Source organism: Lytechinus variegatus, chromosome 3 (genome assembly GCF_018143015.1).
Source record: "Lytechinus variegatus isolate NC3 chromosome 3, Lvar_3.0, whole genome shotgun sequence".
Lineage (NCBI taxonomy): Eukaryota > Metazoa > Echinodermata > Echinoidea > Temnopleuroida > Toxopneustidae > Lytechinus > Lytechinus variegatus.
Genome location: NC_054742.1, coordinates 17,460,924 through 17,474,148, shown reverse-complemented (window position 1 = coordinate 17,474,148; position 13,225 = coordinate 17,460,924). Strand labels below are relative to the sequence as shown.

The 13,225-nt window shown below is 34.4% G+C and overlaps 1 protein-coding gene across 1 annotated transcript in view; it reads right to left on the bottom strand.

Moving 5' to 3' along the window:
- The window catches only part of LOC121410367, a 52,787-nt gene that overhangs the window by 17,871 nt on the left and 21,691 nt on the right, over nt 1-13,225 (bottom strand). The window contains exons 2-3 of the mRNA XM_041602401.1: nt 7,117-7,216; nt 6,640-6,691 (exon numbers count right to left, since the gene is read on the bottom strand). Of these exons, the coding sequence (XP_041458335.1) occupies nt 6,640-6,691; nt 7,117-7,197 (133 nt within the window). The 5' untranslated portion in view covers nt 7,198-7,216. The remainder of the gene's footprint in view (nt 1-6,639; nt 6,692-7,116; nt 7,217-13,225) is intronic.

Below are 13,225 nucleotides of genomic sequence, written 5' to 3'. Positions count from 1 at the left end.
ATAACAGTTTCCGTATTATGATCCAATCCAACATCCCATACAGACTTCGTTGGTCATTTTCACACATTATTCTTTATCGAATTGCGTATGAAGTAATGTTTGCTTTTGTAAAGCCTTTATACGCGTAAAAGCGCTATACAGAATGATTGCTACAGACTATATAAAGGAACCTTCCTTTTGATACATTATTAGAGCTTGGATGAAAATAGTTCCTTTGCAGTAATGTCAGATTGGATGTGTACTTCGCGTTAAACAACTGAACAAATCTAATTTTAGATCACCATCATATGATTATTGAAAAAAAATGTGTCGTTCAAACTCACAAAAGGGTAGACGACCGCACAGCACGCTACCATGTTTATTGTATTGTTTTCTCATAATATTAAATCTCTTAAACAAATGTCATTTACATATTTCTATGACAGGCAATAAAAATGTCGTTTAGACAAGATTTTATTTTCTCCCCTGACAGGTTATTCAGATAAAGATATCCCAAAAGAGTAACAAAATTTTTGCTTCTCTATTATATAGATGTATGACTTAAACATTATGTCATAGCTATGTAGAATTAGGATTTTTTTCATCGCAGTGCATGTATTGAGTGCCTTTGATCAATATAACTTGAAATCATATATTGTTGTATATTATAATCATGAAGCAAAATAAATAAAATAGTATGGTGGTGCATTGTATGGTCACAAGTTCAATTTGAATTAATAGGAAAGGAAAACTTGTATATGATATGAGTTCCTTGAAATTTAATCAAATTGAAGAGGGTGGGAACTCATCATTTTACCGCAAACAATTTTTAATTCAATTCAAATCAAATCATTCATTTCCACAATAACATACAAAAAAATAAACATTATACATTTATCTCAAGCGTGACCACACGTTAGATGCTGTATCTTTGAGAAAAGAGAATAGCTAGACTAGTTGATAGAAAATTGTACCAAACATTAATGAGATTTCTTCACAAATTCATCGACGAAAGTCTCTCTGCTATTCCGTTATCTGTTTATTATTTTTCTATCATTCGTTTTAACATGGCTATGGAAGGCATCGTAGTGCTTGTATGAAAGAAATAAAGAGAGGATTAAACAAAATAAAGTGCAAGACATTTATATCAGGAAAGGGTGGAGGCATAAATAACGGCAAGTATGCATTTCTTACAGAACCAATCACATGAGAGCTCAAATCTTTTTTTTTATTTATCATACTTTTTATGGTCAGATAAATTTAAATGTTGGTACAATCTATAGTATGGTTAATGTTCATGATGGTGGGAGTATCATCCTTTGACTAGCAAGCTACCGTCGTCTTTAAATGCCTGAAGGATATTGCCTGCTAGATAAACGATAGTCTCCATCGGACAGAGTCAATCCAATAATGTGAGGTCGATAGAGTCAAAATCAAAGCCAAGCTTTAAATGTCATCTACAAATCATAACACAAATCGTCGTGATCATTTCTGCGTGTTTAAAGCATTTAGGTACCTCTGTTCATGAATAAGCAATTTAAAATTTATTTCTTATTAAAAACACCTTGCATGTCAATATCATCACACACAACATACATACATACATACACCCTCATCCTCACTCTCAGACCGTACCACACTCCTCTCTCTCTCTCACACACACACACACACACACATAGGCCTACATTGAATAAACGAAATTCTGGATCCAGATATATCCTTCACATTCACGCCATATGTACCAACGAGACAAATAAGCAAATGCTGATATAGTTTTATTTCAAAGTGGATACATAATTATTATCCTCAGCAAAAACAATGTCAAAGCAAAGCAAATTCTCCGCGTATTGATAAAAGAAGAAACTGGGTTAGAGATTGAGTTGATTAGATGTCGAGTAACTAGGATAGCTCTCCTCATACGCAGAGATTATTCTAACTTATATATATATATGAAACTGCGAGACAATTGGAAATATGCATCGCTAGACAAAGAGAAATTACAATCTATTTTACATTACCTTCTCATTTTTTTTCTTCTAAAAAGAAGGTCTTTTTTCAAAAAGATAAAAAATGGGGAGAAACATCTCTGAAATATTGCGCGTCTCACTGTCGTTCAAACTTTGACTCAATTTGTTCACCGCTAGCCCCAGGACTGAAAAAAAAATCATAAGAACATTCGTACTTGAAAGCGTGACTCTTCTCCTAGAATATTGAACATAGGATATGTGCGTTATCTGTTGACTGTCTGAAGAACAATCGGGAGAACAATACGTTCCCCTCGATCTATAGCAATATAAATGTGTGTGTGTTCAATTGAGGGTGTCCCTGTGGGTGTATGTGTTTGCAGGAGGTGTGGTGGTCGAAGTGGTCGAACTACACACACCAATACCTACGTCAATGTTGATTACATTTTGTTATACTTTGTTTAAAATGTTTCCGGAAAATGTCCAAAAAATAAACTACATAATCTAGATACACAGCAATTGGTTTATATGTTTGCTATAATAATGTATGTTTATCGTTATAAATATTAACCAAAACAAGCAATAATTTGTCAAAAAAATGAGCTTATAAAGGGCCAGGAACTAGTAGTCATATTGTGTTTATTTTTGCTGGTGAGTTCTTTTACATGTCAAAGACAATACAATGTGTTACCATTTAGCATATCGGTGGATCCAGGGGAGGGGGCGAAACCGGCCCGTGCCGCCCACCCCCCCCCCCCTGAGAGGCACAATTGTCATGCAAAAATTGAGTTAAAATAGAAGTGTGTGCCCCCCCCCTTGAAAGTGAAGGTCTTCGTTTTTTTTTGCTTGTCATTTTTTTTCGTGGACGAAAACCTTGCTTGTCAAATATTTCCTCGGTAAAATATGACCCTTCCCCGTTTGGAAAATCCTGGATCCGCCCCTGATTTAGTATCCATTTCAATAGTTCGAATTTCACAGCGCTACTTAAATTATTCAATAGAAAAATATATATGGATTAAAAAAAGAACATTTAATTATTGCAAAGTGTTCATAAACTTTTGGAAGACTGTGAAAGATCTAGTCAGCTCATTTCACGAAGATTGAACAGAGGAAGACAAGGATTTGTCACGCACTCATTAACATGCCTTTAGAAGAATGCATGTAAAAAAATATATAAAATCTAAGGTTTCAAATGTGCTTTCAAAATCTATATGTACGATACACAGGGGAGGTCTACATCAACAAATAAGTACATCATTGCTTAGATTGTTAATGTTCTAGCGAAGAGAGGATGGAAATACATGTCATAGTAAAGATTTATATCAATCACCATATATGCGCTAGAAATCCTACTAGGTAAGTCATACTTATCTCATTGATCCATCTAGATTATCTACTCTACCATTGATTTATCATTATTATACCAAACTGAAATGTCAGAGCAAAACTATATCCCCTACATGAATATGTATTTTCCTCACTATTTAGTAGTGATGATATTGAGGAATCGATGGAATATAGAAACTAAAACCTGGGTGAATTCTAACTTTCTTGGTATAAAAACTAGAAAGACCATTTGATCCACTAATGGAATTGAATTGCTTCCTGCCAATACTGTTCTGTCGAAATCATTCATATTTTAGAGCAGAAAAGGAATGGATATCAACGGGGGAACGTAGGAATAAGTGATGAATAACATTTTAAAACGAATCCGTTCAGGCCATCACTTGGGTAATGATGTCGTGTTATCCTCAGAAATGTGTTGAAGATACCTTTCACCAAAAGTAGAAAAGTACTTCCCAAATCTCCCCTTTGAGGCATTTAATAAAAACAATTTTCTACAGGTATAAAGATCAACATTCCATCCCTACATGATCAAGTTCAACGTGGGCCTTGGGTTACTAAATTATCACACGATAGTTTTACTCTCTATCGTGATAACCACTGCACTGCCAACAAGATAAAAGCTACCTAGGCAACCTTTCTAATATTTGGTTCATTTGCGAAAGTGGCCTTTCCGATTTCCAGAAAAAGGACAATTTTGTATGTTGATGTGAATGATTCATTTAATAAGGTCTAGCGAGAGATAAGGATGACATTTTTCTTTTCCTTTCGGGGAATAGAGGGCTGTGTTTGCATATATCCTCGTTTTGAACTGAGAGGGAAGGAGAAAGATAGAAAATGAATATTTATTGTATTGAGAAAGGTAAAGGGAGAGTATCGGAAGTCGGGAAATGCAGTTTATCTAACAGGTTGAACATTTGATTTGATTTGATTTATTTATTTCCACATTCCAATAAAATCACATACAAGTGAAATCATTTTTTTCTCAGCATAACATAAGTAAATGATATAATTAATAACATAACATATATACAATCTAATAATCTAATTGAAATATATTTATACCTGATATTTTTATTTAATTGTTACAAAAAATAGCAGAAAAATCATAATATATATACATATATCAACATAGTACATTTTGAAATGTGAGAGACCTTCATCTTAAGCTTAGAGCTTGAAAGTGATGAAGGCCTCAAAAGGAAAGGGGAAGGAAAATCAGACAAACAGTGCAATAAAAGAGACTTATCCTTTACTGCACAAAATAATAGGAATATTACCAAAAAAGTAGATAGGGAAAGAAAAATTAAAATGAGGAAGTTATAATCATGTTGATAGAAGAGAAAATACAAGTGTGCGAGAGTGCAAGTGCAAGGGGGGGGGGGTTGTAATATCGGTTGGTACGTGACACACAGAGATTTTAGGTATCATATTTCAAGAGTGTATTTCTCTTCAAAACAGCCTTAAATGAATAAAGTGTAGAACATAACTTAGTGTCAGGTGATAAATTATTCCATAAATCTGCACCGTAATGTCTAATTGATTTGTGTGCTATTATTAGTTTAATTGATTTGGACATATTGAAATACTGACTGCTGTATCAAAACACACACCAAAATATACTTCATTACATGGTATTTCCTCGTGTATGGCGTCTTCTGTTTTACCATTGACTCAGACAATTCCAAATGTCCTTTACAAAATCAAGACGATTTTAAGAAGAAGTAGTACATGTTAAAGTGCATTTTCCCTACATTTTATGGATATTATATAGAAGATATGGATATTTCATGATTTAGAAATTAAATTTCTAGTAAAAAGGAATGCCCTTCGGATGAGATTAACCTTTTTTCTCGTGAAGAAGAATATCGAAGAATAATCATGACGAATATTTCGATATTGACGGACACTGTCTTGGTCGCAATGTTATATAAAAGAAATATAGAAAATGAAAATTTCATTTATTTTGTTACGATTCCAACTTTGTCCCGAATTGGTTGAGTCAAACGCTATTGATCTGTGGCAGGAAAAGTGAATTGTGTCAATGACCGAAATAATTTGTATATGATGTTTATAGTCAACAATGTGCTCTTTGATTAATCAAGTTAGGAAATTAAATAAAGACATGCAATGAATATTAATTCTACAAAGTGTATATTTCTGTGATGCATTGAGAGTATCTTAATTTACAAAATCTCAATTACTTTGGATTATATATGCATCCAAATCTAATTCGAAAATTATGAATTGGATTTCATCCTCCAGTTTAGAAAAGCAGACGGTTCGGTTTCTTGGTATGTAAGAGGATTCTATGATGATGGTTTCCAATAAAAGGGATTATGTATATCAATGTAAACTAAATATTTAGATAATGGGCGGACAATCTAAATACCATAAAAAATATAATCGAATGATGAAGTCACGAAGTATAAGAGGGAATCAAAGAGAAGAAAAGAAATTGGCAACAAAGAGGGGGACTCTTACAATCCATTTCTCTAAATGATATAACTTATATATTAGACCATTAATAGGAACCCAGAGCCAGTTCTCCACCGGATAGGCAGTGGGGCCATGGGGGTGTTCTAGGGAGGGTCGGGGGGATAGGGACCAGGGCTGAGATTGTTGTTGGGATAGTAATTATCTGAATGAATAGGCCGAGGCGATCGGTTTTTTTTTTTAAATGCTGATGGCTTCAATTCGTTCAGGTTTTAGTATTGATTCATTTTTGTGTAGTTGGAAAATCTCCTTTTTTAAGTTAATATTTGACACTCGGAAAAATTGAATATGTTGAATTTAACGCAGAAGTCTATTCTTAATCCATTTTATTATCATCAATGTTATCATAATTATGTATTGTCTGATACTGTGTTTTATTGCAACACTTAAGGAAAATATAGTGTTGATTTATAAGTCGTCAAGGTATTTATTAATTTGTAAAGACATCAAACTTTTATTTGTTATATTTATTTTATTTTGTATATGAATTAAAGTTGTCAATAAAAAACTACTCAATAAAAAAACAAAGTAATTACGATCCGGAGGGTGTTTCACAAAAGCCATGTGTTAGTTACGAATGATTTTACGCATAACCTTTTCTTGTGTTACATGATGTATAGCTGACTTCGCATTTAAAAGAAAATGTTTCATCAGTCTTGCGTAACCTTACGATCAGCTTTTATGATGTATCCACCTGAGGTAGTGATTATACGCAAACGAATAGAAAAAAGTATGAAACGTACCCACAGTGTTAAATTATGTTAAAATATTTTAATGAAAATAAGCATAGGAGATTGGTAGAGCTATTCATTGAGATAAACTTGTATTTCACTCAGAAAGCAATGGTATCACTTACCATTTTTGAATATATCTGCAATAAGTTCGGCGACATCAGACTGTAGACGGAGCTAGAAAAATGTATAGAAATTGAGAAGAAACGATAGTAATTAAACTTTATAGACGTGTATTATGAATACTTAAAATAAATTTAATTTCTAGTAGAGAGACTCCACGTTTCGGACAGGTTGACTGTCCGTCTTCACTCCTGAAGACGGACAGTCAACCTGTCCGAAACGTCGAGTCTCTCTACTACTCATCATCTCTACTCGCCGACTCAAGCCAGCATCTCCTCATCAGCTCTACTACTCAAGCTGTTCTCACTCAACATTCCTTCTGGTTTACAGTCCTTTTCAGGACTATTTTCAAGAAAGAATACTCTATTCTCAAATCTCCACTTTCTCGCCTATCCACTTCTTCTCTTCTTCTATCCACTGTTTCTATAACACTCCACATGGTGTACCGTAAACCACATCAGCAAATTTTAATAGCTTACCTGAGATTCAAGGATAGGTGAGGCAAATGCACTTGATAAAGCCAATATAACAAGAGCAGCAACTGTTAATTCTTTCATCATCTTGAAAAGATATTCGAATCTGTAAAGAAAGAATATGAATGACAGTAAATCGTTCTATTACCTCAAGAACCTGCAAAAACGCAAAAAAAAATGTTCTTAAGAGCAAGTGGTCTTTCATTTTCAGTCTAAGATCCCTGATATATATGTATCTGGCTTGAAGCTGACTCCTTCACGTCTTCAGTTTAAAGCCGTCTTGAGATCATTTTACCCCTGTTACACATGGTCAGAGGCCTGCAATTGAGCAGTTTTAGAAACACACGTCCACATAGCCAAATGGTACGAGATGGCGTCATTTTTTGGTCTGCCATATGCGTCATGTCCTCACCCTCGTCCACTTCCTGCTAATTAGGATACCATGGAGCTTAGAATTGGCCTATCCAATCTTGAAGTCAATATGTACAAATTATTTTGCTTGCGATTCGAGTTTCCATTGCATTCTGTTTATGCTTACAAAAAATATTGAATATCATAAAACAAAATCTGCTAGCGCTATGCGATGTCATAATTTTACAGGCAAATGTAGTGAGATACGTTTTCTCTTCATGTATTACAGAAAACAGTTTCTCAAATGTTACAGTTTCTCAAAAGTCAGTATATCGCTTACTTTCATCTCGCTCCTCGCATCATTATTGTTTAGTAACATGCCCTTCCTATTCATCGTTTCAAAAAGAGCTTAGAATCCGATGTTTTAGCTCAGAATGTTTTTTTTAGCTCACACCAATTGTTTAGATAGATATCCATCCAGTTCATGGTCACAATAAATGTATTAGAATTTAAAGCTTTGAGTCGGAATATAAAAAAAAATTTAGCTCACGCTTCGCTCTAACATAAAATGTTTAGTCAGAATGTCCCAAGTTTAGGCCAAATTACCACAAACTTCCAGCTCGCGCTTCGCGCTCGCATCAAATGTTTAGATAGATACCCATCCTGTTCATGGTCACAAAAGTGCTTAGAATGTCCAGTTTTGGGTTGGAATAACAAACATTGTTATACGACGTGCTACTCTGAACGCAACGAAAAAAAGTGAAGAAGCAAGAGAGAAATTTCCTCGCTGAATTGTTTAGGCCAAACAAAGCCGTCAAAATGGACCACCTGTCCACGACCGCCGGGCGAGCAGATCTCAAAATTCGACCTCGGAGTCTATACTGTGGATAACCGCTTGTTAACGATCTTCTATCGTTAAAAGTTATTGTTGTTTAGTTATACATGTATTCCTATCCTACCCATGATGACCAAAAGTGCTTAGATAATGGTGTCAAAACTTTAGGTCAGAAAATCTTTATTTTTTCAGCTTGGGCTTCACCCTTGCATTAATTGTTTAGATAAATACCCATCCCTTTCATGGTTCCCAAAATTGCTTTAGAATATCAAATTTTGGGCCGGATCTATATCAAAAGTTTTCAGCTCGCGCTACGCACTCGCAAAAAATGTTTAGATTCTATTCATGATTGTCAAAAGTGCATTGTCCAGATTTTATGTCAAAATATAAAAAATGTTCACATCAATTGTAAAGAGAGATAGATACGGCATCCTGCTTGATGACCCAAAGTGCTTAGAATGTCAACATTTTAGGTCAGGTTATCAAACATTTCACCTCGCGCTTTGCGCTCGCATAAAAGGTTTATTTAGATACTATCCTGTTCATCATTCATGTTGATGGGGGCTCCATTTTTCGAAAAGTTCACAATGGCAACAAAATCAGGTAGGGCCCACGGGGTGCAAAATCCTGTAAATGCGCCTGTCTTGTTAGATATCTCATCATGTTTGTAAGAAAAACTAAGATGTACTTAAAACTACAGACGTTAGTGTAGACTACTCCGTAAACAAAAAATATAAACAACAGCTTTTAGCAGCCGACTCGGAAAATTCGGATGAACATATTTTTTCCGCCCCCCCCTCCTAAATTTTTATGCTTCTGCCGCCATGATCTGAACGAAATCCGCTGAGGAACCAAATCTGAAAACATCAAACCGCGTCATACCCGGCGAATATGGTTCCAAATATGAACGATATCTGCCGGCGGATATATCCGCCGCTACACCGGCTTCACGTTGTATGTGACATGAGTCATTTGACTTGTCGGATGAAACGTCCGACAAATCCTTTATGAAACGCTCCCAGGGACTTTTAGGCCTGGTCCCACTGGCTAACGGACACAAAACGGACTCATAACGGATAGCGGACAAACAAAATGTCGGGGTGGCTCTATCCGGTTTCATCCACTCCAGACAATAGACAAAATGGGCGATAGCGAAATCACAAAGATTAGCTATCAATCGTTAAATGAAATGGCCTATCAAGATCATTGTTGCATGTACAATTTGCTAGTTACACTGACTAGGAAGTAGGAACCAATAAGAATTGTTCTTTCATATTAGCGATTAATTGCTGACCTTTGTTTACGTCCCAGGAAGGTTAACAAATTCATTTGGCTTCATATTGTTCTGTTTTGTTTTTATTACAGATTTTGATATCTAGATCGCACATACATCCTAAACCATTGACAAAGAAAATACACTTTTCCAGATCCATTCCTCAAAATTAGTAAATATTCGTGAGCAAAACATTCACGTTCAAAGGAGACGGTACAAACGGGTTTAATATTGACAGCTTTAAATATGGCCGGATTCGGTTCTAAACTACAAATACACCTAGATTCCCCTTACCCCCTCCCTGCGGCCTTTGACGCTCTTTTAGTGTTTTCTTTTCCATGCAAGTGGGCTAACTGAGAAAGACTGCTTAAACATTGTATTTCGAGCTTTGGGATTGAACTGATGACGGATTGTTCCATCAATTGTTGAGCTTGTAGACAACACCGTGTAAAGAAAAGGCCCCCCTTTACATCCTAAGGCAAAGCTACATTACAGGAAAGCTAACGAAAACATACACTAATCGAGTGTGATATTAGGAGAAGTTGTGTTCAACACTCACCTTAGTCATTCAAATTTGAATTGATACATTCCCAAACACATCACGCGTGACTTGAAAAAAAATTAAATGAAATCACAAGTCATGTGTCCAATAAAATTTACCTTCATATCATTGTGAGGAAATACAGATTTCAATTTAACTCACAGAAAATGTAACCACAGTGAATGACACTTTTCCATCATAAAATCTCGGTGAGTATATTATAAGATATTTTGAAAATTACCATAAAATACTATCCTTATCATTCAAGTTATTTTTAACACGAGAACATGCATTTCCATCCTATTGAATTTAGCAAGTTAAAAAAAAAACGTATTCGTAAAGTCGTATTACTTGTTTGGTTGTTTATTAGATTTATTTAACGTGTGTATTAAAACAATGTGAATTTCTTGGTTATGTTTCATAAATATCATATGAATATATAGTTGTAATCAAGTCACTTATGGTGATAGGATTTTTGATAATTATTTAAATTCATTTAAAAAATGTTTAATATTATAGATGTGCAGGGACAGTGATGGCTCGACATTTATTCGATGCTGTAGGCATATCGATTTTGATTTCTATAATTACCCCTATAATTAGACTTGAATTACCACAAAATACGTAGGTTACAATACAATTAAGTAATTAAGGAATTCAAGGTGAGTACATCCATTCCTAATGCAATTAACAACAACTGATCAATAGAAACATGGACAGCCTTAATCGATGCCATAATGGTCCGGTACTATTCATATACATCCTTTTCATGTTTGTATAATTGTCTTGGTCACAAAATTGCGATGCTGCAATGCAACTCATATAATGGGTGATTTCTGTACACTACTTGTATAGATGGAAAGTCTTTATCGGAGTTTCGTTATGGGTTCTTATCGATTTCTATCAATACATAAATGACGTAACAAATTTCATGATTACTGTTTGAAGCAAGACAAAAATTATGTAATTCTAATAAGTACTACCATGCCCGAAATAAGCATTTGGTTGGAATACAAGCATATGAAAACAATTACAGTGAAATATCAGGTTTCCAATTACAAATAAACCACACATTTTCTAGAATAAGAGGGATTGATTAAAAATTCTATTGTGATTATGGTTGGTAATGTCGAAGCTTAATTAAATGTCGAAGAGACTTCCATTGGAGGTTGTTAATATGGCAAATAACATTTACTTTTTGTTTTTTGTTTTTAGTAGCCGTTCTATGGGCTTATATGAATAATGTTTACAAAGTAATAGTAAGGCTTGCCGTCATGATTTAAGTGAACACTTAAAATTAGTCTTGCAAGCATGATATTTTGTATCACTATGCAATCATAATAAGTAACATACACGCATATACAAACAAAGAAATTAATATGACTCGTATTCACTTTCGACGTATAAAAGGTAAAGTTACTATTTTTAATATAGCGAAAGAGAAGAAAATATGTGATGACAGAGTGCATGCAGCCCTAACATAAGAACCAGTGAGCAAGAGATAGCAACTTCGCTACCCTTTTCAAAATTCGTCATTGACCCTTTAAACAACATACTTTGTAAATAGCAGATTTAATGAAAAAGGGAATATTCATATTTAATACCCCGTGTATTCTAGTTGAAGGGTGACTATTGAAAGATGGCAACCAGAGATATTCATTGAAAGATGTTTGAAGTATCAACCATGCACACATACTCAATGGGTGTAAATAGTCGTGCGCAGACTATACATTCCCATTATTAAGATTTACCGCCAATTCGAGGGCCCAACTTGAGAAAGTAAATGGGAGCAATACGTGTGATCGTCAATATGTCAGCAATAGGGCTAGAAGAATTAGAATTAATTTATCAGGTTCCTCCTTTTCCTATATAATCAACTTTTAATCTCAGATTGCACACAAGGCAATAACTTCTCATTTTCAGCATGATAAAATGTGAAAGTCTTTATTGTGTTTGAGAATGGTTCTGAACTGTCGCTGTCATTATTAATCTAAACATTGTTATGAACATCAGTATTAATTGAAAGAAATTGATTTTATTGAAATCACTCTCTACGTGGACACATATTTTGAGATTTGAGGTGAACATGATATAATTAGAAACGGAATCACTAATTCTACAAACATATTTTCCCAACAAGCGTATTAAAAAACACATCGCTCTAAATCCTACATGCATGATATTGATGTAGTCTATGTAGTTAAACTTATCAAGCCATAGTCGATAAGGGACCTTTGAATTACGACAAGAAAATGTGTGAGCTACCCCAACGGACAAGATATATCCTGTATATAACATGTATACAGGCTTTGCTATATTGGGAGAATACTGTTCAATATGTACTCTTTAAAGAGTTTTGTATAGGACTTGGTAACATTTAATTTGGTTTTGATTTCAATCAAGCTCGTCTTGCTCGGCTGTCCATGTGCTTCAATTTTCCATAAATGTTCCCTTGGGCCTGTCTAAATTCGTGCCATCACTAGATTCCCATGCACCTCTCACGTTTCATAACCATAGAAAGATCATACAATGTACTATTTCCCCCATATGCTTCGTTCCTATTTCCCAGGGATAATACCAATAAGATTAACCAGGAGCAAAATATCTTTAACCCCTTCACGGCCCCCCCCCAAAAAATAAATAAATAAATAATAAAAAAAATTATCGATTCAAACAGTAGAAAGTTTTATTGATATATTCATATCAATAGATCTGAATAAATGAACGCTGTAAAGTCATGAAAGTGTTAAAGAAAATGACGGATGTGCAAACTTATTAATAGAAAAAGGGGATAGAGGATTATTCTCAACAATAAATACGGCCATAAGAAAACAATGGTAAGTGGTAGTAATACTGTGATTATGTTTTTAATTATTGTTTTGTGTTACATAACCAATCAGAGCAACTCCTTATTTTTAAGTATTGATGAAATAATGCCTTTCAAGTTTCTATATAAGTTACATTTAATAAGAACAATTTGCTACGCTACTTTGTATATTGTTGAGATAGCAAGCCAATAAGCAAGATAAGATGATAATAACTTAAGAATCGCTATGATACGCGAGGTTTTTCATTATCAAAATACTAGCGGCTTTTCTTTTAATTATGTGTAAAC